Source organism: Sciurus vulgaris (assembly GCF_902686455.1).
Source record: "Sciurus vulgaris genome assembly, chromosome: 2".
Lineage (NCBI taxonomy): Eukaryota > Metazoa > Chordata > Mammalia > Rodentia > Sciuridae > Sciurus > Sciurus vulgaris.
In genome coordinates, this window is record NC_136462.1 from 147,091,531 (window position 1) to 147,118,402 (window position 26,872).

General features: G+C 40.8%; 1 protein-coding gene across 3 annotated transcripts in view; it reads right to left on the reverse strand.

Moving 5' to 3' along the window:
* The window catches only part of DET1 (DET1 partner of COP1 E3 ubiquitin ligase), a 62,395-nt gene that overhangs the window by 24,888 nt on the left and 10,635 nt on the right, over positions 1-26,872 (reverse strand). Inside the window, exons 4-5 of one of the 3 annotated variants that reach the window (XM_079127839.1) lie at positions 23,121-23,312; positions 19,653-20,308 (exon numbers count right to left, since the gene is read on the reverse strand). The exons of the other annotated variants lie outside the window; for them this stretch is intronic. Coding sequence (XP_078983965.1) covers positions 20,119-20,308; positions 23,121-23,312 — 382 coding nt within the window. The 3' untranslated portion in view covers positions 19,653-20,118. Of the gene's footprint in view, positions 1-19,652; positions 20,309-23,120; positions 23,313-26,872 lie in introns of those variants that run through there. 3 annotated transcript variants of the gene reach the window in all.

The window sequence follows — 26,872 nt, forward strand, 5'->3', positions numbered from 1 at the left end:
AATAATGTCTAATTCATTCTACTGTCCCTTCTATCCCCATACCCTCTCCCCTCCCTTCAATTTCCTCTACCTAATCTAAAGTAACTCTATTGGAAGAATAGAGTTATTTCCTCCTACTAAAAATAGCATCATGCTAAACACTGTTCCTCATTTATACCTATAGGTTTACCTCATTATTTTAATAGATTGCATTTCATAGATGTTCACGATTTATCCAGTCTGTCTTCTATTGCTGCACATTTAATGTTTCTGAATTTTCATAATGAAAAGTTACAATGAACACACATCTTGTTCACATAAGCGAATGTTTTGCCTTAATACATGTTCAGAGTTAGATTTTAGCTAGGTTAAAAGTCATACACATTTACTTAAGAAACTACTTTTTTGTCTTAAAAGAAATCTGAATCAATCTACTCTCCCACCAACAGTGGGCGAGAGCACCTTACATCCTTGTCAATACTGTCAAGGATGTCTCATCAAACATGTTTAACCTTTACTAATCTGATGGGTAGAAAATAAATATTATAATCATTTTTATATATTTGTTGAACATGTATATTTATTTATTCTGTGAATTTTTTTTCTTTTGGATTGTTCATATTTTCATTATGTACTTATAAAATGTTTTAGCTAAGAAAATCGATCCTTCAATAAAGGTATTGTCATTTGACTTTATTTTGCCATGCCTAAGTATTTATTTGTATGTATTCAATTCCACAGGGCTTTCCTCCCTTTCTTTGAATAGGTTTTTTTTTTTATAGACCTTTATTTTATTCATTTATTTTTTAGTATGTGGTGCTGAGGATCGAACCCAGTGCCTCACTTGTGCTAGCAAGTGCTCTGCCACTGAGCCACAACCCCAGCCCATGAATAGGCTTTTTCACTGCAAAATTATTAACCACCTAGAAGACAATGACACCTCAGTTACTGTAAAGCCATTTTGGGTTTTTGTTTTGTTTTGTTTTTAGGTACTAGAGATTGAATCCAAGGATGCTTCACCACTAAGCAACATTCCAGGCCTTTTTAAAATTTTTTTTTATTTTGAGACAGGGTTACCCAAGCTGGCTCTGAACTTTTGTGATCCTCCTGCCTCAGCCTCCTGTCACTGGGATTACATGCGTGCACCCCTGCACCCGGTTTACCAGTCTGTTTTGAGTCCCTCCTCATTCTCTAACCTTGACACTTGCTGTCAGCCCCTCCCCGAGTCCTCTCATTGTGAGATCCTATTCTGGCTTCTCCCATTCTGCCTTTTTAGGAAACTAAACCTTTTTCTAATGCAATGTTTTCTTTTCTTTTTTTTTTTTTTCTCTCGCTGTTTGTTATTCTTTATTTAAACTCCGGGGGGTTCTCATTTCCCAGAAGAAAAGAGTGGGGAGAAAAGAAAAAGGGGGTGAAGGGAGGGAGGGAGGGAGGGGTAGAGAGAGAGAGAGAGAGAGGTTTGTCTCATCGGAAGGGTCTCTGGGACTCCCTCCTATTCCATGGTTTCCTCGAAGATCCTTCAGGAATCCTCCCCCTCCACTGTGAGACGAACAGATGTGTCCTACTACAGGCTTGACATGTGGCAGCGGTCCAGGAGAAAAACGTTCCACTTCTTCAACACCATCACCTATTCACACCACGCCTTTGCAGAAGGAAGGAGAGAGCGCCAAATGTCCTGGCATTCCACCCCGGCTGATAGAGGAGGATGTCAAGTTCGATGTCAGCATGAGCAATTGTCTTAAATCTGACTCCAACTTCAAGGACATTTGGGATGGACATTCTAGCATTTTCAAAGTGGAGTTTCCATGTGTTGACTGTTCAATGTATCTTCAGGCTTCCATGAAGTAACACCTTCAAAGTTCTGTTCTACGTTCAATGCTGTAATTTTTCCTTTCACCAAGTTGTCAGTCAGCAAACTCATTCTTTTTCAAGAGAGTAAATACACTTTACAGTCCTCTGTTGCCAATACAGACCTTCTCAATCCTGTCCAGGAAGAGCTCTTTGGTGCTAGTTCAGCTGCCCTACAGCAGGCCTCTCGCCCTGAAACCCAACAAAATAGCTGTGTCCACGTGAACGCTGAAAATCTGCAGCCACTCAAGCAGCACGGAGGTCACACAAGAAGCCATCACCTCCCACCTGGCGCCACGAGGACCAGTGCTGGCAGCTTTCCTTGGTGACGCCACCTTCCTAGCTTGTAGGTCTTAGAGTTCAGGTACTGCACAATGGCGAGGCAGGTTACCAGGATAATGTCGGTGGATGACAAGCCAGCTAATGCAATGTTTTCTATTCTTCTAGAACTCATTTCTCCACTCAATAACCAGGAACATCTTATGTACCTCCAAGATTTTGATGGGATGTGTCCAATTATGAATCACCATGTCTTTTACATAACCTCATCAGACAAGACTTTTTTCAAACTCTTAAGTTTGCACTATAATAATTTACAAATTTTTCCTAAAAAAATGATATTATTTTTTGCAGGAAAAAAATCCCTCTCAAGATCTGTGCATGCCTACTACCTCAATCTTATCCCTAACCTACCCTGAGCTGAGAACTGCTTTTCTGATACACTATCTTTTAATCCATAATGACATTTAAAAAGAAAAAAGGGATTGACCTCAAAGGAAAACAATCTATAGGAGGAGGTTTTTTGAGTAATACAACTCTCCTGGAGATTTTAAACCCCAAAACCCCCAACAAAAACCTAAAGACTAGGGCAAAGAGCTTGAGTTGGAAAAATTACCTTTCATTCACTTTGTTTCTATTCAGAATATTCCCTTTTCTAAATTTTTCCTTCTTTTGGTGGAATACAGTCCCCTCTCCATTCTTTCAGCAATTAGTTAACTAAGAGACAGTCTCTTCTAATCCTGGAAAGTTAATAAGTTTAGAAGAGAAATGAGTTGGAGAGCAGACCATCTTTAGTCTCCAGAAGCAGCAAGGGCCAGGACAGGAGAGGCTGCTGGATGTGCAACTGCAGGGGGCCTAGAAGCCCACTTGTGCTCATTAAAATTGAAGTTATGCATGCTCCCTGCAGGAGGAGATGGAACTTCAGCAACAGAATAAATTATGGAGCAGCAGTGGGCTTCCATGAAAAAGCACTCCAATACTCAGCTCTTTCTTGCCAACTCCACAGAGTGGTGATTTGGTTCCTTTACTGATGGCAGAAGAGGTGAGCCAGAGAGACAGCAAGGTGTCTCTTTCTTTTGAAAAGAAGGAGAATGATATTTGGAAACATTGTCAGACTAGAAACTCAGAGGTTATAGCTATCAACACGTTCTTATATTCCTAGTCCCTGGCACTTAGTAGGTCATCCATAAACATTTAAGGCTTATAAGTCAACACATTAATGCTACAGATAAAGAAAAGCCAGGTACAGTGATGCACACCTGTAATCCCAGCAACTTGGGAGGCTGAGGCAGGAGGATTACAAGTTTGAGGCCAGCCTGGGCAACTTAGTGAGACTCTGTCTCAAAATTTAAAAAAAGGGTTGGGGGATGCAGCTCAATCGTAGAGCACTTGTCTAAAATGTGCAAGGCCCTGGGTTTGATCCCAAGTACTGAAAAAGGGAGGGAGGGAGGGAGGGAGGGAGGGAGTGAGGGAGGGAAGGAAGGAAGGAAGGAAGGAAGGAAGGAAGGAAGGAAGGAAGGAAGGAAGGAAGGGAGGGAGGGAGGGAAAGGAAAAGGGAAAAAACACCCCAAATGCATTATTAATACTTAATAAAAGATATCTTTGTTGGGTCATTGCCCTATAAGGAAGAAGACAGATAAATAGTCACAAAAATATCAGAACTCCCTATTAAATCATGTTTTGATAATCAGTAAAATACCAATTTAGATCTAAATAAATTCAAAATTTAAATGAGTTCTGACACAGGTTAGATTAAGTCTATTTGCTATTAACTAGTATCACTTTGAGCAAACAGTTTAATCTCTCTGAAGTCAGTTTCCTTATATATAAAATAGGAACAAACCTTTTCCTTTTAAATACAAGATGCCTTGTTACAAAATACACTTTTATGTGTGTGTGAGTTATATGGTGCTAAAGAACAAATTACCTCCAAAATGCAGCAACTTAGAACATTTATCACTTTACATGGTTTCTGGGAGCAGCTTACTGGGAGGCTCTGGTGAGGTCAGTCACTTGTAGGCTGACTGGGACTGGGGGATGGAAGTCCAATGTCTCACCCACATAGCTACTGGAACAAAGTCTCAGTTCTTCAGAAAGTGAGTCTCTCCAGAAGGTTGGCTGAGTGTCCTTGTGATATGGCACCTGGTTTTTCTCACAGTGACTCAAGGTGGGTAGGGTGGGTGAAAAAGCCTAGCTTTGAAATGTCTTGTAACTACACCTTGAAAGTGATAGACCATCACTTCCACTGTTTTATTGGTCACACAGACCAAGTCAGATATAAAGTAGAAGAGGACTACACAAGAGCATGAATATAGGAGGTGGGATCACAGTAGGCTATCTTGGAGGTTGGCTACTACAGGTGGCCCTAAAAAACAAGAACCCATCAACTAAACCATGACAATGATTTCTTATTACTTGCAGTAATTTTTATACTATATGAACCATGTCTGTTATTTCCTGATTATCTGAAATCTTACGGTCTCACTGATTCTGGAGGGACTTCCTCTTTCAGGGGCAGTGTCAGAGTCTGCTAATTCTAAAGAGAGCCCAAAAACCCTGGAATATGTTTGTTGTTGTTCTTTTGTTTAGTTTTCTGGATGGTACTGGAAATTGAATCCAGGGTGCTCTACCACTAAGCTACATACATTCCCACCCTTTTTAAAATTTTGGGCCAGGGTCTCCTTAAATTACCTAGACTAACCTCAAATTTGTAATCCTCCTGCCTCACCCTCCCAAATAGTTGGGATTACAGGTATGTACCCCACCACACCCTCATAAAGAACATGCTTTTCATATGCAAACCAATCTAGAGCCCACACCCAAGCCACCTTCTTTAGGGGGCTCTCACACTGGGCCTTATCACCTCAGGGCCAAGTACCAGACAATTAGGGATAGCTTCTATACCCCAGAGTCCACTAAAATTATCCAAATTAGCCAATCTCAAACCTGCTTGTTCTGCCTCACCCATTCCTTCCTGCAGAAATCACAATAAAGGATCCTTTTCACATTTTCCCCTTGCTTCCTCCTGACAGATCCCAAGTGCTGCCATGAGTGGCCCTGTGTGTTGTGCCTTATCTCCTGTTTTTAGGGACCTATGAGTATAACAAATTCTTCCCTCATGACAGTCATTTGTATGCCACATACATGATGAGGACAAATCCCTGTGAACCTTACCATATTTGATGAAGACAAAGTTCTTTAAAACAACACTTACTCGAAGAACACTTTAGGCCCCACCCCCCGCTTTTTTTCCAGATTTCAAGGCATGCTGAAAAATACCCAGATTCATCAGCATTTCCTGTTTGACTTAAACTCCAGTTTCATTTTTTCCTATATTGGATCACACATCCCTAGGAGTTAATCAGCTCGTGGTTCAAAGTCAGCAGGATGTTTCTGACAAATCAATTCACACCTTAATGATCAGTCCTGTGCTTTCCATGAATTGGTCACACTAGGCCTCTCAAGGTCTCTCACTGCATCAAAACTTCTTCCACTTAATCCAGGGATGGGATGGGACAGTTTCTCTTTCATTCATTTGCCTTGATGATGTTTGTATATATATATATATATATATATACATTTTTTTTTCCTTACTTGGTGTTACTGGGGACTGAACCCAGGGGTGCTTCACCACTGAGCTACAACCCCTGCCCTTTTCATTTTAAGACAGGTTCTAAGTTGCGCAGGCTGGCCTTGAATCAGCGATCCTCCTGCCTCAGCCTCCCTAGATGGCTAGGATTATAGGTATGGGGCATCACATCCCACCTATCTTTCTTTCTTAATTTCAAAAAACACTTGCTGCTTTGCAAAAAAACTACGGCCTTTTGTTCATTCCTCCAATGACAAATCTGGGCCTAATATCAACATTACTCCACTGCTCTGCATCTGTGCCTTTCTGAGTACAAAACAATCTTTTACTATCATACCAAATCATAGTATAATTTATCTCTAAGTATCTTTAAAAGCACTTACATTGAACACCTGTAGCACCAACAATGCACATCACTCATAAAAATAATCAAAATGGCAAGAAAATGCCCAATTTGCACAAACACAGGTGATGACAGCAGATGTCACAACTGCAGCCTGACTGACCTTGATAGGATGCCAATTTTAACATATACTCCAAATTGTTTTTAAATGCATCTCAGAATTTATGGAGTCACTGCTTTTTATTTTTTGCAGCCCATAGTAAGCTCTTAATAATGTGATTCAGCAATATGACAATAACAAACCCACAACGAAGCACCCTTTAACCAATGAATTTAGCTGCAAAGCGGGTTTGGAATGTTCTGGTTTAAGATCTGTATATCCTAGGATTATTGGTATGGGGGCATCACTTCCCACCCACTTTCTTTCTTAATCTAGGGGCAGAGTCTGTGGCAGAAGAATGGCAGTATCTCAGATACTTCTGGTTTCCAGTGAGTGGGCAGGGGTTGAGCCTGGAGAAGGGTCAAGTTTATGTCACTTGGTCACCAGGGAATGAAGAGTTAATACCAGGGCTGAAATCTATCTCTGTGGCATGAAGGAGTTGGGAGAACCTCCTATACAGGCCAAAAGATCTAGAGTGAACAAAGAAGGAAGCTAGCATTTACTGAGTACTTACTGTATTAAGAGCTTTAATTACTCATTTGGTGCTCACATCAATCCTGAAAAGTAGAAAACCCACCTCCATTTTAAAGGAGATACTGAGACTCCGTATAGTTCTAATTATCAAGCCCAGAGTTCCACAGTTAGTAGCTGACACAGCCAAGGCTGCACCAGGCCTCAAGTGCAAGATGGAACTGTTTCCATAATTCTATCAGGGCACCATGGGTAAAGAATCCCAACCCAGCTGAGAATGGTGGCACATGCCTATAATCCCAGCCATTTGGGAGGCTGAGGCAGGAGGATTGCCACAAGTTTGGGCAGCCTGGGCAACTTAGTAAGACCGTGTCTCAGTTATGGTAAAAAAGATTGCAGGTGTAGTTCAGTGTAGAGTGCTTGCCTAGCATGCTCAAGATTCTGAATTCAATCCCTAACACTGAAACAAAACAAAACAATCCCAATCCTACTATATACCTCTCAGTCTCCTACAAAGGAAATCAAATGTTGTCTGATGGAGAGGCTTTACAAGTTTTCTCTTTAAACAACAGAGGGTTACAGCCATAAAGGGTATATACTGAGCAAATTAATGTTGTAAACAAAATTGCCCCCTGGAACATCAAAATCATTTAATAAGCTCAAATGCTGTCAAAGCACGAGTTGCAGAGAACTGTTTTGCTGATTACCAATAATTAGAATCTATTCATTAAGGAATGCCCCCAAGGGCTTATAGAATGGAACACTTCATTGCTGAGTTTAAGTTACTCCATGTACTCAAAAATAATGAAGCTACCATTCTTTTTAAAATTATCTAATTTAGGCTTTTCACTCATTTATACTGCACTTCTCTGTAAGGGTTCCAAATTAAAGAGACTTTGCTATATTTAAATGAAATCTTTCTGTCAAAGATCCAGAGCAGCTTCACTTATGTTGACATGCCAGCTCTCTGTCCAGCAGAGATAAGAGAAGAAAAGTCCAAGAAAGAATTTAGATCTTAAAGACATATTCTCTGAATCTGTCCCTGTTTCTCTTAAACATTCTGGTTCCAAAGAACTTGTTTCTCCAAAGATTCTTGAGATTCACTGGACATCTATGGAGAAGATACTAGAATTTACTGAAAACTACCCTTAATCCTTGAGGAACAAAGCTAATATAAACACATGCCAGTCAAGTACGCAATGGACTGAGTTCTTTATGTCCCATTTAAGTTAAATCCTCTTTTACAAAAAACACTCAGGCCAGCTCAAGTATGGCTGCAAGGGGCTATGGAAGAGCCAGGGAAACTTACAGAAATTCAAGAACAGGAATCCTCACATCAATAGGGCCTCACAGAAACTGGAACTGAATCTAAGAAGGTACCCATTCAGCAAGAATTTCACGAATCTGCCACAAACAGTAGTGGACACAGTAATTCCAGAAGCTTTCGAGGGTGAGGCAAAATGATCAGGAATTCAAGGCCAGCCTCGACAACTTATTGAGACCATGTCCCAATATTTGGAAAAAAAAAAATAAAGGGGGGGGGCTGGGGATTTTGCTCAGTGGTAGAATGACCTAAGTTCAAACCCCAGTACCACAAAGAAAAAATTTTTAAAAGAGTATTATGAATCTTTCCATATATTAATTTACTTTTAATTGCAAGAAATGGATAATCTAATTCAAAATGGCTTAAACAGTTAAGGAAATGTACTGTCTCACAGAACTAGAAATACAGATGTAGGGTAGGTTTCAGGGTTGTTATGTTCCAGCCAATCGGCCATGTCATCGAGGAGCATGGTTCTTTCCTATTCTTTATTCTGCATCCAGGTCAGCTTTATCCTGGTGCAGCTTCTTTTTGACTATGGTCATGGGGCCTTGGATAATGGAAATGTGGATTATGTGTTTCCTAACATTCTCAAGAGAAATATTTCCCAGAAATCTTTACCTTGTGGTATCACAGACCTGAATTAAGACCCATGACATCCCTAAACTAACCCCTTCCACTGAATAGTTTTGACCTAGGATTCTGTTTTTAGACACTGGCAAGGAATATGGCAGTGATACCAATAGTTTAGATTGCTCAAGGCACATCCCTACAGTGAAGTCAGATATTGGGCGAGGCAGGGTGGGGGGAGGTTTGGCAGGAGTGAGGAGTGATGGAAAAGAGAAATAGAATAAGTCACAAGTTTTGGCTCAAGTAAATAGGTAGATCTTGAAGCCATATGGAAAATCTTTTTTCTTTTCTTTTTTTGGTGGTGGGTCTGGATATCAAACCTGGGTTTTACCACTGAGCTATATGCTCAGTCCTTTACTGATTTTTTGCCAAGGCCTTGAACTTGCAATCTTCCTACCTCAGCCTCTCAAGTCACTGGGATTACAAGTGTGTACAACCATGCCCAATCATATGGAAAATCTTAAAGGAAAACAGGCTGGAGGTAGGGGCAGCAATCAGAGTGTTAATTTGGACATGTTAGATCTCCAATACCTATTTGATATCCAAATGAAGATGTCATGTAAATCATAGGATAAATGAATTTGGAGCTCAAGGAAGGGGTCAGAGCTAGAGTTATAGCTTTGAGAGTTATCAATATAAAGCTAGAATTTAAGATGATGGGAATGAAAGAAATCAACTAAATAGAAAAAAAGGTGAATATACAAGGCTGAATGAGCAATAGGGCACTTCAACATCTGAAGCAGAGCAGAGAGGAAGCCAAGAGAGGAGATCTAAAAGCAAAAGTCAGGAAGGCAGGAGGAAAACCAGATCCATGTGCTGTTTCAGAAACCAGGAGAACCAAGTGTTTCTTGATACAGAAAGAAATCAACTATGTCCAACATGGAGAAGTTAAATAAGAGAGGGACAAGAGGTATTGGCAACATGAAATCACTGGAAACCCAGATAACTGCAGTGCCAGTGCAATGGTAGGGGCAGAAACCTCTCTGGAATGGGTTGTAGAAAAATGGAACATAGGGAAGTGAAAACATAAAGACAACTCTTTTGAGAAGTTCTGCTGTGAATGACAGTAAAGAAATGTTCAGTAACTAAAGGGGAATGAGGGAACCAAAGCAGAAAGTTTTAAAGGCAGAAGATCCTAGAGCACATCTATCAGCTAATGGGGATGACCTATTAAGAGATGATGCAGGAGAGAAAATAATTGTAGGAACAAAGTCCAAAGTCTTTTGAGAAATGAAAAGGAAATAGGATTCAGTGGAAGGCAGAGAGGCTGGCATTTCAGAGAAGCAGGAATATTTCATTCACTGAATCAGAAGGAAATGCAAGGAACAGTACAAATGCAAGACAGAGGGTTGACACAAAGGGAAATAGAAGGGGATTCCTAAATAATCATATCCATTTCTTCCCTGAAGGAGGTAGCAAGATGGCCAGCTGAGAAGTATGAGTAATTCTGAGGACATGGTAGGTGAAAGTAGAAAAATAGTAATTTCCAGGAGAGGGATAATAAATAGACAAGGAGAGTGTAAGGATTTCTGAGTGCCCATTTCGCCTGTAATCAAGAATTTAAGAACAGACATGGTTTTCCTGTAGCAATTTTTACATGTTCAAACACAAATATATACAGAGTTGAGATTTTTCTAAACTAGCATGATGAAAGCATGATAGCAAGAAGTTGAAGTGTAATTGCAAGGGAGTGGTTTACAGTGTTAAGACCCACATGACCCAGCTATATAAGAAAAAAGGAGACTCTTATAAGAATGTCCTTATGGGGAGGTTTCAAGATGGCGGCCTAGAGGGCGGCTGCATTTCATGTTGCTCCAGGACTCAGGATTCAAAAGAGGAGATATTGAGACGCTTGGGACCAACTCAAAGCAGCCGGGTGACTCTCACCCCTTGGGAAGGCGTCCCGGATGGGACGGTGGTCCCGGAACACAGGAAACTTTATGAAGTAGAACTGCCGGCGAGACGCCCCTCCCCCCGCTGGAGCAGTGAACTCGGACAACTGGGAGCATCGTAAAGGAGGCCGCTCAGCACAGCGCTGGGACTCGGAGCCACCACTGGGGCTCCGGCGGCTGCCCAGGGGAAGAGTGGCGAGGAGAGCTGTGTGGACTCAGGACACCGGGGCCTGCCCTGAGGAGGAGGAGGAGGAGCGTGGCCACTTGGATTCGGAGTGACTGCACCAGAGCTACAGGCGGTTGCCAGAGGAGAAGCTGCGCGGCGAGCTGTTTGGAATCAGAACGACGCTTCTGAACACCGGGGCTGGCCCTGAGGACGAGGAGGAGGAAGAGGAGCGCGGCCGCTTGGATTCGGGGTGACTACACCAGAGCTACAGGCGGTTGCCAGAGAAGGGGCTGCATGGCAAGCTGTTTGGACTCAGACCACTTCTGAACCCCGGGGCCTGCCCAGAGGAGTAGGAGGAGGAGGAGGAGGAGCGCGGGGGTCGTTTGGACTCGCAGTGACTGCATTAGCGCTCCAGGCGGCTGCTCAGAGGAGAAGGCGAGTGGTGAGTTGTTTGGGCTTAAAGTGACAGCTCCTGAACACAGGGGGGCTGCCTGGAGGAGAAGTGTGGTGGGACGCTTGGTCTTGAGTGGCCGCACCAGAGCTCCGGGCGGTTGCCCAGAGGACCCGTGCAGCTGGTCACGTGGACTCAGAGCCACTCAGAGCGACCGCTCCTGAACACCCGGGGGGTTATCTGGAGAAGGAGGAGGAACAGGGAGGGTCACTTCGACTCGGAGTGATTGATTGCCCAGGGCAACGGGTGGTTGGTGGAGGTGGAGGCACGCAGTGAGTTTCTTGGACTCCTAGTGACCGCACTGGAATACTGGGCGGCTGCCTGGAGGAAGCGGCGTGTGGCGGGTCTCTGGGATTCAGAGCGATTGTACAGGGCCCCAGGTGGCTGCTCAGAGGAGGGGCCGCCTAGCCAGGCGATTAGGTGCAGAGCAGGGTCCCAGGATCTAGGAGGCTTCTTGGTGGAAGAGCCGCACAGAGACAGGCTTAGGGCGGAGCGAAGGTTCCAGGCCTGCGGGCAGATTCTCTGAGGAAGGGCAGCCTAAGGAGAGTCATCTGCAAAGGGTGAGGCTCCCAGGCCCAGGAGGTAGGGCCGGGCCCCTGGGAACTTTGCAGAGGAAGGCAGCCCAGCCCAGGCGGTAGCTGGAAATTGAGGGGAACCTCTAGGAGGGAACTGACCAGCGAGACCTCCCCACCGGGTGAGTCTTCCCTGCTGGGTGAGGTTTCCCCACAAGGACGGTAAAACGAGAGACTCAGGCCCAAACAGGCCTTGCCTCAGCACACAGCCTAGGTCCCCTTTAGATGACCATTGGTCAACAAGTGGAGGCACCTCTGCCCACTAGCAGGGATTATACCCCACCTGAAGGCCACCACTCCTAGAGAGGCAGCTTCCTTGTGGAGCACCGCATTATCAACTTCCTCCAAGACTTCAGCCTACTGAAGGCTAAGGGGGGATATATATAGAAATCTTCAGGGACACTGTAAGTCAATAGAGGAAATCTGCAATATCTCAGCGGTCCTCTGATACCTGAACAATATGAGAAAACAAGGAAAGAAAATGCAGCAAACAAATCTAGATGTTACATCAATAAAACCCAGTGACTGCATGGCAGAAGAAATGACAGAAAAGGAGTTCAGAATGTACATAATTAAAATGATCAGAGAAGCAAGCGATGAGATGAAAGAGAAAATGCACGCACTGAATGATGAGATGAAAGAGCAAATGCAAGCATTGATTGATCGCACCAATCGACAGTTAAAAGAGCAAATACAGGAAGCAAAAGATCATTTCAATAAAGAGTTAGAGATATTGAAAAAAAACCAAACAGAAATTCTTGACATGAAGGAAACAATAAACCAAATTAAGAACTCCATAGAAAGCATATCCAATAGGATAGAACACCTGGAAGACAGAACCTCAGACATTGAAGACAAAATATTTAACCTTGAAAACAAAGTTGAACAAACAGAGAAGATGGTAAGAAATCATGAACAGAATCTACAAGAACTATGGGATATCATGAAAAGGCCAAATTTAAGAATTCTTGGGATTGAGGAAGGCCTAGAGAAACAAGCCAAAGGAATGAACAATTTATTCAATGAAATAATATCAGAAAATTTCCCAAATCTGAAGAATGAAATGGAAAATCAAGTTCAAGAGGCTTATAGGACTCCAAATACACAAAATTACAACAGACCCACACCAAGGCACATTATAATGAAAATAACGAACATACAAAATAAAGACAGAATTTTAAAGGCTGTGAGAGAAAAGAACCAAATTACATTCAGGGGGAAACCAATACAGATATCAGCAGATTTTTCAATCCAGACCCTAAAAGCTAGAAGGGCCTGGAACAACATTTTTCAAGCCCTGAAAGAAAATGGATGCCAACCAAGAATCTTATACCCAGCAAAACTTACCTTCAAATTTGACGATGAAATAAAATCCTTCCATGATAAACAAAAGCTAAAAGAATTTACAAAAAGAAAGCCAGCATTACAGAACATTCTCAGCAAAATATTCCATGAGGAAGAGATGAAAAACAAAGAAGCAAATCAGCAAAGGGAGGAATTATCCTAAAGGAATTGTCAAATAAAGGAGGAAACAAGTTGTGTCAAACAAATAAATAAATAAAATTTAAAAAATGAACCAAATGACCGGGAAACCAAATCATATCTCGATAGTAACCCTGAATGTTAATGGCCTGAATTCATCAATCAAAAGACATAGACTGGCAGATTGGATTAAAAAGAAAGATCCAACAATATGTTGCCTGCAAGAGACTCACCTCATAGAGAAAGATACCCATAGACTAAAGGTGAAAGGATGGGGAAAAACATACCATGCACATGGACTCAGCAAAAAAGCTGGAGTATCCATCCTCATTTCCGATAATGTGGACTTCAAGCCAAAGTTAGTCAGAAGGGATAAAGAAGGTCATTTCATACTGCTTAAGGGAAGCATAAATCAACAAGATATAACAATCATAAACATCTATGCCCCAAACAGTGGCTCATCCATGTATGTCAAACAAATCCTTCTCAATTTCAGAAACCAAATAGACCATAACACAATAATACTAGGTGATTTTAACACGCCTCTCTCACCACTGGACAGATCTTCCAGACAAAAATTGAACAAAGAAACCATAGATCTCAATAACACAATCAATAATTTAGACTTAACGGACATTTATAGAATATACCATCCAACCAAGAGCGAATACACTTTCTTCTCAGCAGCACATGGATCCTTCTCTAAAATAGACCATATATTATGCCACAAAGCTAATGTTAGCAAATACAAGAAGATAGAGACACTAGCATGTATTCTATCAGATCATAATGGATTGAAGTTAGAAATAAATGAAAGAGTAAAACACAGAAACTATTCCAACATCTGGAGATTAAACAATATGCTATTATATGATGAATGGATAACAGAAGATATTAGGAAAGAAATAAAAAAATTCTTAGAGGTAAATGAGAACAAAGAAACATCATATCAAAATCTCTGGGACACTATGAAAGCAGTACTTAGAGGGAAATTTATTTCATGGAGCTCATTTAATAAAAGAAGTAAAACTCAACAAATTAACGACCTAACACTACAGCTCAAAGCCCTAGAAAAAGAAGAACAGAACAGCACCAAAAGTAGTAGAAGACAAGAAATAGTTAAACTCAGAGCTGAAATCAATGAAATTGAAACAAAAGAAACAATACAAAAAATTGACAAAATAAATAGTTGGTTCTTCGAAAAAATAAACAAAATTGATAAACCTTTAGCCACACTAACAAAGAGAAGACGAGAGAAAACCCAAATCACTAAAATTTGGAATGAACAAGGAAATATCACAACAGACAGGATTGAAATACAAAACATAATTAGAAGCTATTTTGAAAATCTATACTCCAACAAAATAGAAAATTTTGAAGGCATCAACAGGTTTCTAGAGACATATGAATTGCCTAAACTGAACGAGGAGGACATAAACAATTTAAATAGACCAATTTCAAGTACTGAAATAGAAGAAGTCATCAAAAGCCTACCAACAAAGAAAAGTCCGGGACCAGATGGGTTCTCAGCCGAGTTCTACAAAACCTTTAAAGAAGAGCTCATTCCAATACTTCTCAAAGTATTCCATAAAATAGAAGAGGAGGGAACCCTCCCAAACTCATTCTATGAAGCCAATATCACCCTGATACCTAAACCAGACAGAGACTCATCAAGGAAAGAAAATTTCAGACCAATATCCTTAATGAACATCGATGCAAAAATTCTCAACAAAATTTTAGCAAATGGCATACAAAAACATATTAAAAAGATAGTGCACCATGATCAAGTGGGTTTCATCCCAGGGATGCAAGGTTGGTTCAACATCAGGAAATCAATAAACGTAATTCACCACATTAATAGACTTAAAGTCAAGAGTCACATGATTATTTCAATAGATGCAGAAAAAGCATTTGATAAAATACAGCACCCCTTCATGCTCAAAACACTAGAAAAAATAGGGATAGTGGGAACATTCCTTAACATTGTAAAGGCCATTTATGCTAAGCCCATGGCTAATATCATTCTAAATGGTGAAAAAATGAAAGCATTCCCCCTAAAAACTGGAACAAGGCAGGGATGCCCTCTTTCACCACTTCTATTCAACATCATTCTTGAGACTCTGGCCAGAGCAATTAGACAAACCAAAGAAATTAAAGGGATACGAATTGGGAAAGAAGAACTCAAACTATCCCTGTTCGCTGATGACATGATTATATATTTAGAGGAACCTGGAAATTCCACCAGAAAACTCTTAGAACTCATAAGTGAATTCAGTAAAGTAGCAGGTTACAAGATCAATGCCCATAAATCCAACGCATTTTTATACATAAGTGATGAATCTTCAGAAAGAGAAATTAGGAAAACTACCCCATTCACAATAGCCTCGAAAAAAATAAAATACTTGGGAATCAATCTCACAAAAGAGGTGAAAGACCTCTACAATGAGAACTATACAACACTAAAGAAAGAAATTAAAGAACACCTTAGAAGATGGAAAGATCTTCCATGTTCTTGGATAGGAAGAATTAATATTCTCAAAATGGCCATACTACCTAAAGTGCTATACAAATTCAATGCAATTCCAATTAAAATCCCAATGACGTACCTTACAGAAATAGAGCAAGCAATTATGAAATTCATCTGGAAGAATAAGAAACCCAGAATAGCTAAAGCAATCCTTAGCAGGAAGAGTGAAACAGGGGGTATTGCAATACCAGATCTTCAACTCTACTACAAAGCAATGGTAACAAAAATGGCATGGTATTGGTACCAAAATAGAAAGGTAGATCAATGGTACAGAATACAGGACATGGACACAAACCCAAATAAATACAATTTTCTCATACTAGACAAAGGTGCCAAAAATATGCAATGGAGAAAAGATAGCCTCTTCAACAAATGGTGCTGGGAGAATTGGAAATCCATATGCAACAGAATGAAACTAAACCCATATCTCTCACCATGCACGAAACTAAACTCAAAATGGATTAAGGACCTCGGAATCAGACCAGAGACCCTGCAGATTATAGAAGAAAAAGTAGGTCCAAATCTTCACCTTGTTGGTCTAGGATCAGACTTCCTTAACAGGACTCCCATAGCACAAGAAATAAAAGCTAGAATCAACCACTGGGACAGATTCAAACTAAAAAGCTTTCTCTCAGCAAAGGAAACTATCAGCAATGCGAAGAAAGAGCCTACAGAGTGGGAGAATATCTTTGCCAATCATACTTCAGATAGAGCACTAATCTCCAGAATCTATAAAGAACTCAAAAAACTCTACTCCAAGAATTCAAATAATCCAGTCGACAAATGGGCTAAGGAAATGAATAGACACTTCACAGAAGATCTACAAGCAATCAACAAACATATGGAAAAATGTTCAACATCTCTAGTAATAAGAGAAATGCAAATCAAAACCACCCTAAGATTCCATCTCACCCCAATTAGAATGGCGATTATCAAGAATACGAGCAACAACAGGTGTTGGAGAGGATGTGGGGAGAAAGGTACACTCATACATTGCTGGTGGGGCTGCAAATTAGTGCAGCCACTCTGGAAAGCAGTGTGGAGATTCCTTAGAAAACTTGGAATGGACCCGCCATTTGACCCAGCTATCCCACTCCTTGGCCTATACCCAAAGGACTTAAAATCAGCATACTACAGAGACACAGCCACATCAATGTTCATAGCTGCTCAATTCACAATAGCCAGACTGTGGAACCAACCTAGATGCCCTTCAATTGATGAGTGGATAAAGAAACTGTGGTATATATATACAATGGAATATTACTCAGCCATAAAGAATGATAAAATTATGGCATTTGTAGGCAAATGGATGAAATTGGAGAATATCATGCTAAGTGAGATAAGCCAATCTCAAAAAGCCAAAGGACGAATGATATCACTAATAAGTGGAGGATGACACATAATGGGGGGGAGGGAAGGGTTAGTGTTAGGGTTAGAGTTAGGGTTAGGGAGGGGGGCAAGTATGGAGGAAGGAAGTACTGTACAGAGGGTAAAGAGGGGTGGGAGGGGTGGGGGGAAGGGAAAAAATAACAGAATGAATCAAACAACATTACTCTATGTAAATTTATGATTACACAAATGGTATGCCTTTACGCCATGTACAAATAGAGAAACAACATGTATCCCATTTGTTTACAATAAAAAAAAAAAAAAAAAGAAAAGAAAAAAGGAGAGGACCTGAGGGGAAATGACAACTAATGGAGATGCTCAGTGTCCCAGAGACAGGTAACCATCCACCAAAACTCTCTTTTTTCTTATTCTGAATTTGAAAGTACCTGGCACATGGTTGATTAGGTACATTTTGTTTCTCAGGCTCTCTTGCTTGTTATGGCCATATGGTTAAGGAGACATCTCCCATGGACTGTGAATTGGAAGCAACAAATATCACTAATGGTCAGGGCCCTGTGACCAGGCAGCCTCCTTCATGCTCTTTCATCCTCTCTCTAGGAAGATGCCACAGAGGACAGCAGAGAAACAAGACAGAAGATAGTTAGGACTTTGAATGGCAGTGTGTGAAAGAACCACTCACTGACTTTGAACATCTGCCTGTGGCAGAGACAGAAAGAAATCCAAACTCTACTCTTGTTTGAATCATTGCATAGAGGGGCCTCTTGGTTCCAGGAGTTTAGCCCTCCTAATTAATCCAGATTGGGTTGGGGGCCAGAAGTGTCACTGATGTCTGAAGTTGATTTTAGTGGGGGTAGAATGAGTTAGGTGCTGCAAGGGGGTTGTCAAGAGTGGGTGTAGAAACTGATACTTTCAGAGCTGGGCATTAGAAGTGATGTAAGCTATAACCAGGGGCAAGTGTGACTGAAGTGGAAGGAAGTGCTCCTTAAGTCTCAGAAAGACTGGGAGGTCAGACTGTGACCACATAGCTAATAAGCAGAAAGTCAGAATTCCCACTGAGGCCTGAGGGACCTCATACCCTCACTCTTGCCACTCTCCGAGTCCTCAGGTACATGCTGAGGCTAAGTGCTTCTACAGAAAAAGGCCAAGCTGATGTGGCCTCACAAACACATGACTAATCTCCTAGGGAAATGAGTAGTTGGGCACAAGAACAGGAGTGCTGTTCATACATGATCTGATCACTTGCACCATTGGAACCAATGCTCATCATGATTTACAAAGTATGTCATCCATCCAGAGGCCCACTGATGTTGCTTGAACCCTCCTGTTCTTCTCTAGATGACCACCAGTGACTTATCTGGTCTCCTCTCTTTAGTTCATTCCCAACCATTTTTCATTCTGCTCAAAGTGACCTTTGTGAAATTCATGTTATACTTTCCACAATGTAAAATCATAGCACCACACACAAGACCTCTTATGATATCAGGGCAGCCTACCTGTTCAGTCACATCTTCCCTGCTCCTCTATCCCAGTTCATGCTATAGACTTATTAGATTATTTGCTAGGCTACAACCTTTAAGGTCTTTTCATTTTCCTTCCTCTATACATGCCAGCTTCTCCTTGAAATATCCTCTACTGTGGACCACACACACACTCCCATTTATCCAATTCTACTGCCCCTTTCCCAGTATACCTTTCCTTCTTTGCCTCTACCCAATCTCCTTCCATAGTCCTCAGAGAGATTATACTAGAGCTTTAACCATGTTGTATTATAAGATCTCTATTTCTCTCCTCATCCTTAGCATCTGTGCATAGTGTCTACATGACTCATAGTAGGTGCTCAAATCTTGTGTTGAAGGCTGAATGAGAATGAATTTAGTTGTTCAATACTGATGAAATTAGCGATACCCTTTTTGGTGGGAGTCAGCATCTCATATCAGTCTTTATGTTCCCAAAGGCAGAGGGAATAAAGGATCCAGCTGGTTGTATCCATGGCTCCTTTCACAGTCTGCTCTGGAACTCAACATTTCAAAGTTACCTTCAAAGGCAGATGTTGCTAAACACACTGACTACATTACCAGGGGATGCATTATGCAGATGAAACAAACAGTCTGAGAAGCCCTCCAGAGGAGACTGGTTAAGAATGTGACAGAAGGATGCAGGCTTGGAGCCAGCAGTAGTCTGTGACAGCTCAGTTACTCAGGGACAACCAGTCAGATCTCTTTAGGGGCACCTGGAGTTTGCCAGCTCCCACTACTACAAGGACAGTACGTGCTACTCAGTGTTTGTTTCTACTATGCCCAACAAGGGCTGCTCACTCTTCCACCTGCATTACCCAGATGGTACAGATATGAGCATGCTTCCACATGAAACTGTGCAATTATGCCCCACTCCTCCAGCTGTAATGATTACCAGGAGAAATCCCTGGGGAGAGAAAGAATCCTGGAAGTAACTGTCTTCTATGCTGGCACACACCACTTACGCTCCCAGGAGCAGCTGCTGCATCAAGGACTCTCACCTCTTCCAGTCCCTCCTGGAACCCAAGCACTCAAAAAGCATTGTGTGATGGGAGCATAAGGCAGTCATCAGACAGGATATGTTTAAGTAAGAAAATACCAAGGTTTTAATTTTTTCTTATAAAGATAGCTCTGCTTGCTGGTAAATGGAAAAACTGTACACAGTTCTCATGAGTAAACAAGATTTACCTGCTTTGGGCTGCATACCATAATGCCAAAGAAATGACATGAAAGGGGTTAAAGTGTAATGCTTTTATCTTCACAGCAATAAAATGCTAAATAAAAATTAAATGGACTTAATTAATGCTGGGCATTCCCACAGGGAAAAGGCAAAAGGACTTCAAATCAATCAGTAGCAGTATTGTATACAATTTTTTAAAATCCCATTAGGAAGAGCCCCTGCTTCTCCCTGACTCTGTTCTATGTGAGGTATACCAGTGCAGAACCCATAGAGCTGGTAGTTGGCATCATGTACTCTAGAGTCCACTGATATAAGAAGGGTTCAAAGTCCTGGAAGGTCAGATAACCTGGCTGTGGTCAGGGACCTACGTGCAGCAGTGTCGCATATGGAAGTTGACAACATACTCAGCATTAGTCCTCTGCACGGAAATGGCAAAAGGCTCAAAAGGGTGAAAGGTGAAGGCAACGAGGCGTCGCACTGTATGGTTGATGGGGCGGCCCAGTAAGCCTGCCTGGATCTCAAACTTTAGCAGGCCAGAGTCCCGGGCATAGAACCTAAATGGAAAGAGGAGACAGAAAGAGAGGACCATGTTGATATTCACCACCACCTTAAAATTTGGACAGCAGGGGATACAACAACTCATTTGTTTTATCTAACTAATGAAATCTCATACATCAGCCCCAGATTATCAGATCTATAAAATCCCCTAGGTCTGCTCAATTCATTTTGGGGGCAGAGTGATTATGAATTTTACTAGATGTCCTGAGTCACTGGTTACTGATCATTTCTCTTTCCCAAGATGACCCTTATTACACTCTCAATCACGGCCTCCTGGCTTCTAGAAGCTGCTGCCTAAACACTATCTAAGCCAGGGCTAGAAATAAAATCAAGCCACAAGTGCAATTTTAAATTTTCAGGTAGCCATATTTAAAAGAAAAAAGAAAAAAAATGAAATCAGTTATAATAAAATATTTTATTTAATCCAATTATCCAAAATATTATTTCAGCCTATGTTCAATATAAATATGTATATGCCCCATATTTATATTCATATTTCCCATCTTTTTAATTAAATCTTTGAAATCTGGTATGTATTTGACAATTGAGCACATCCTAACCCAGACTCACCTCATTTTAAGTGCTCCATGAGCCATAGGCAGGTAGCAACTACCATATAGGACAGAACAGATCTAGGACTATCTTTCGAGTTTTTCATTTTTTAGAATTATTTTGAAAGGTTCTTCTTTTTTGCACACAAATACTAAGCAGTTTTTAATTTTTCATCTAGTACAGTGAGACTAATTGTGCTCCCATCCATTCATCTTGCAAAATAAATGGCTTTTGGTTTGAGGACCTAGAGATAATTGGCAGGCTACGAGCTGAATTGGAAGCAGGGTCTAGAAAAGGAAGAGCCCTGAATTAAACAGCTCTATAATTTCCCTTTTGGAAAGAAAATATGTAAACCTACCGAAAGATAGGCTTTGATGAAATAATTCCATTCCCAAGAACTCATATCCTCAGAATTTAAGTTAAAAAAAAAGTAAATGATGACTTGGTTAAAGTCATTTATGATGGCATAAGTCCTCAGCATTAAGGAAATAAATAAACCTTGGCATATTTACTTGATGAAATAATATGCCATCATTAGGACTGTAATTATGAGGACTACACAAGAAGATGGAAAATTGTTCAGAATACTATAGAATGTGACACTAATCATAATTATAATAATATAAACATGCATACTGACAAACACTAGAATGGAATATACAATGAAGATACTAGAGTACCTCTTCAAAACCTTAATCCTTACATTTCTTGTTTTGAATTAAAAATAAGAACTATAAGAAAACCCCTTTGTCATAAACCATGGTATTACTAGATGTTATTTGGGTTCGTGTTTTCAAATGGAAGGCAGGGAAGTCAGAAAGGACAGAAATATATCTACTGCTACATGACTATATCAAATGAGGCCCATTATGCACTTTTATGAGTAAAAAGCACATTAACCTTACCCATACACTCCCCAACACACAAAGGGCTCATAATTTACAGTGAGTTTCTTGAGCTTCTAGAGTTTCTAAACCTAATGACCAGCACAGGAAGTAGGAGGGGGAATGAGAAATACAGTAAATACAGTAAATACTATATTTTGCCCAGGGATACCATGGGCAAAATCTAGAATATGGGAACACTATAGAACAAACAACATGGTTTCTTCAACAATTTCATTGTAAGGAAAATAAAAGAGGGAAGTAGAACCTGCAGAATAAAAAAGACTCAAGGCAACGGTGACCAAATGCAATGCATCATCTTTGTCTAGATACTGACTAGAACAAAGAATAAACAAGATATTATGCTAACCATATTAACAATGAAAAGTGGTAAGAATAGTTACAAGACAGTAATGTGAAAACTGACTAGATATTTGGTGGTATTAATAAGTTTTTGTTAATTTTCTTAAGATGGGATAATGATGTTAAGGATTTTTGTTATTGCTAAAGTTTTTATTTTTTAGAAATTTTTCCTGAAATATTTTCGGAGAAAATGCTAGGATTACTGGGATTTGCTACAAAATAATCTGGGGTGGCAGTGGAAAGGGAAGGATGTTATGGTGGGAAGAAAAGAAAAAAGACTGGTCTAAAGCTGGGTGACAGTTACATGGAAAGTCATCATACGTTCCTATTTTTTTTATAAGTTTAAAACTTTCCATGATTAAAAAAAAGAAGAAGGGCTGGGGAGATAGCTCAGTTGGTAGAGTGCTTGCCTTGCAAGCACAAGGCCCTGGGTTCGATCCCCAGCACCGCAAAAAAAAAAAAAAAAAAGAAGAAGTTGAACTGGTTTTGGAATTGATTGCAATCTCCCAATGGAAATATTATAAACATTGATTAAGCAGAATATACCACACAGATCCATTTAATTTACAATGAAGCTGGGTGATGAAAGACATCTACTATAAACCTCTACCAACCATGGTTTCTATGTGAAAACACCTTCCAAGCTCCAGCTTAGGGCTCCAGGGATACAACTCCCCCGCCCCCAGAGAACCTCGCTGGTCCCAGTGGTTCCAGTTCCTCTTCCTATTAGCACAGAGTACAGTTCCTTTCCCAGATACCTTTAAAAAGGAAACACTTATCTGAATTAGATGTTTTGATGGCAAGCAAAGAGTAAAAAGTAGTTAATTTATAAGACTAGTACCTAAATGATCAAAGCACTCAGTCCATTACAGAAATAGCCTGCCCTTTCAGTCTAATCCATGAATACAAGCAGAGGTAGTCACAATGGCATGATGTTCGGGAAGGAGAGAGAGGGAAGCAGGTGGTCTTCACCCTTGAGCAGTGTACAGCTGAGGCAGTGACAAAGTACCTGATGGGGTGATCTCCACAAGTCTTGGGTCGCTCCATGACTGACACCCATTTGTCATCGTAGCTGAATAGAGACAAATCCAGGTAGGGGCTGCCACTGTAGGACTGTGCACTGATGGGGAGCTGACCCAGCAGCCGGCGCACAGCCTCCGTGTGCCCTCCATACTTGGCATTTATAATTGTGTCTTTGAACCTAAAACAAAGCACCAGTGAGGAAGGCTTTCCTAGAGGCTGCCTTGGATTTTAAATTGACAGACATGTTTAAAACCACTCACTTTGTAAATAAATATTTAATTCCAGATATTAAATATGTGGGGACTCTCTCATACATTGTAAGTCTGGCTAGCTACAGATACTCTTAAAATGCAGAAAACAAAAATGGGAACATTACATTACTTTAGAAAAGTTAACAAAGGCTCTACAAACCAGTTTAAAATGAATTATTACTGTTCCATAACACCTATTTCTACCCTCTTTTGATAATAGCTCAACTAGGGGGAAAAATTCAAGAACTTACTATCCCCAACAGTGAGTAGAGGAGGAGTGAAGGAGAGCAGGGAATACTGAAGCAGCTCCTGACTCTTCTTGGGATCGGTTATAAGTCAGTTTCCACCAAACTTTTGGACAAACTAAGTTTAAATACAGTTTGGGAATGAGCTACCTACACTCCTGCAGAAATACCAGTTTTTAGAATAATGGTGACAAACAGACACATATCTGACTTCAGAAGGTAAAGTGATGGGGGCTGGCTCATGGCCTTGTAATTACCATGAGCCAAAGCATCTATGACAGTCTTTAGATTGAAACAGCTCTTGTTCCACAGCAGCACCCACCTGCTCCACTCTTCATGCTCTCTACTGCCTAAAAGATGAAGCAGTCACTCTCTGACATCTTTGCCAGTTTAACTCCTGACTCAGTGTCACTGTCCAATCAACCTCCCTTAATTCTAGGTAATCTTAAAATTCTCAAATGATCCTTCTAATACCTCAGGATTCTAGTGCTCTCTCAGGTTCAGTTGCTCATTCCCGTGGTCCCATCCTCAACCTCATCCTTATCAATGACTGCAACCCCTGTGTAGTCTCAGCAAGGCCATCGCATTCATGCTTCAACCATCTTCTATCTTCACAGCACCTGCCCTCTGCTCACCCCAACTTCAGAATTCAACCCCACGGGATGTACAATCTACCAACTTTTTGCCATTCAACACCTGTGTCACATCCTCCCTTTCTTCCTTAGCTTGTTTATATTCCACAATCATGAAAATCACTCCACTGCACTCATTCTCAACAATCTTAAACTCTCTTTGTCATACTTGCTTAGGAAAACCATGACTCTAAAGATACTCAACTCTGCCTATTCCACATCTGTCCACTCTGTGGCTAGAGAAAAGTATACAGGAATGTTCACTTTAAACATATGACCAGGAACCTCACGTGGACCCTTAATGTTGCAGGGCACACATGCTAGTGCAGCCAGGCTCCCATTCTCTTCCATGACTTCATCCCTCCTCCATGCACCCTCTCAACTAATGGCACTGCCTACTTTGTTAGTGATAAATAGAAGCAAGCAGAAATTCTCAAAGCCACCCCCAGCACATCTGCCCAAAATCTGTCCCTATATAACCATCCAGTCACTTCACTTGTGCATTAGACCCCTTCCCCTCATATATTTAAAACAATTCTTTCCTCACTTGCCTAAAGTATGTTTCCCCTTTCTCTACAGGATCAGTTCTAATTGCATATAAACTTGCTTTTCAGTTCCCCTTTACAACAAAACTCCTCAAAACACATTTTTTGTATTGTCTCCTACTTTTTAACTTTTTCCACTCTTGATCCTTTTTTTGGGGGGGTGGGAGGAGTGCTAAGGATTGAATGCAGGGCTTCATGCATGCTAAGCACATGCTGTACCACTGACCTACACCCCAAGGCTCTCATTCTTTTTTAAACACACCCAGTTTTTCACCTAACTGAAACTGCTCTTGCCAAAGTCACCAGTGATTCTACTAAAAATATTTAATTATCAATCCTTATTATCTGGCCTGTCAGGTGACTCTAACACAATTAACAATCTATCCTTTTGGCCAAACTACTAAACCTCTCTACTTATAGAACCTTATATTCTCCCTCAAATCTGGTCCATCCACAGGTTTTGCCACTACAGTTTAATGGTAACTCTCTCTTGCAAGGTGACCAAGTAAAAAACATTAGAATCATATTTGACTTTGCCCTTTCATAACCTATATCCCATCCTTCACTAATCTACTGGTCTCCACCTTCAAACTACTTTGAGAATACAATCACTTACTACCCCAGTGCCACCACCATTGTTTTTTGTGTTTTTGTTTTTTGGAGTAGAGGTAATTGGGAATTGAACCCAGGAGCACTTTACCTCTGAACTAATCCCCCCAGCATTTTTTTTTAGAGTGTCTCCCAGATTGGCTTCCAACTTGTGATCCTCCTGCCTCAGTCTCCCAAGTCACTGGGATTACATGTGTGCACTACTGAACCCAGTTAAGCTACCACTGCTAATCAACAAGTAATTACAGAGGACCTGGTATGTGTCAGGCAATTTTCTATGTGCTTAGGAGATACCAGTGAACAACAACAACCAAAAAAGAACTTTAAATCCTAAAATCTGTGGTAGAAAACAGAATTAATAATTTTATCTAATGGATCATTCATTGCAATAGTCTCTGCTGGTGTTCCTGTTTCCATTCTAGCCACTCCAGTCTATTCTTAAACCAGAGCATAAGCAGTCAAAGTGATCTTGTTAAACCTAAGTAAGACTACATAATTCCTGTGTTCAAACACTGTACAATCTACCTTTATCTACAGTGAAAGTCAAAGCCATAAAATGGCCATTTTTACTCATCCCTCAAATCTGGTTTTTGATTGTACCTCCACCTACTCTTGTCCCTTGCTCACTTCAATCCAACCACCCTGGTCTCCTTGGTATGCCTCAAATGCAGCAAAAACATCTCAGGATATTTAGGTTTTCTACTTTCTTTCTACTTTCTTTCTTTTGGTATACTCTTCTTCCTCATATCCACATGGCTTGCTCCCTAATCTCCTTCAAAAGCTTTTTGCTCAAATACCACTGACAATCCTATTAGAACAGAACTGACAATTTTGTGTATGTGTGTCATACTGGGGATTGAACCAGGACCTTGGGCACATTAGGCAAGCACTCTTCCCACTGAGCTACATCCCAGTCCTGTGACTAATTTTTAAGACATTCAAAACACCAGATATTATCACAATTGTTTTCTCCTGGGATACATACTCTGCAATCCTACACACTCCTACTGCCAACTGGTCTGACTAGTGGACTATCACCCCACAACTTCCTCTTACCATCATTCTTAGAATTCTGTCAGCTCTCCCCTGTATATGACTCTCCATTCCTGCATACATTCCTTTGTGTTTACTGGTGAAATACATTTTACAGAGGCTTCCTCAGAAAAGACACACAGGAAGTAATTTTTTTAGTCTTACATATCTGAAAATGTCCTTGTTCTACTCTGTTTGGATATTAAATTCTGGAACAGAAATCCCCTTTTCCATAAAATTTTAATAGCTTCAAGCTTTCAATGTTGCTATTAAGAAGTTCAATGTCATTTAGATGACTTACTTTTATTAACATAGAAATGTTCCTTCTGAGGCAAGCTTGATGGTGCATACCTGTAATCCCTGCATCTCAGGAGGCCCTATGCAACTCAGCAAGAACCTGCCTCTAATAAAATATATTTTTAAA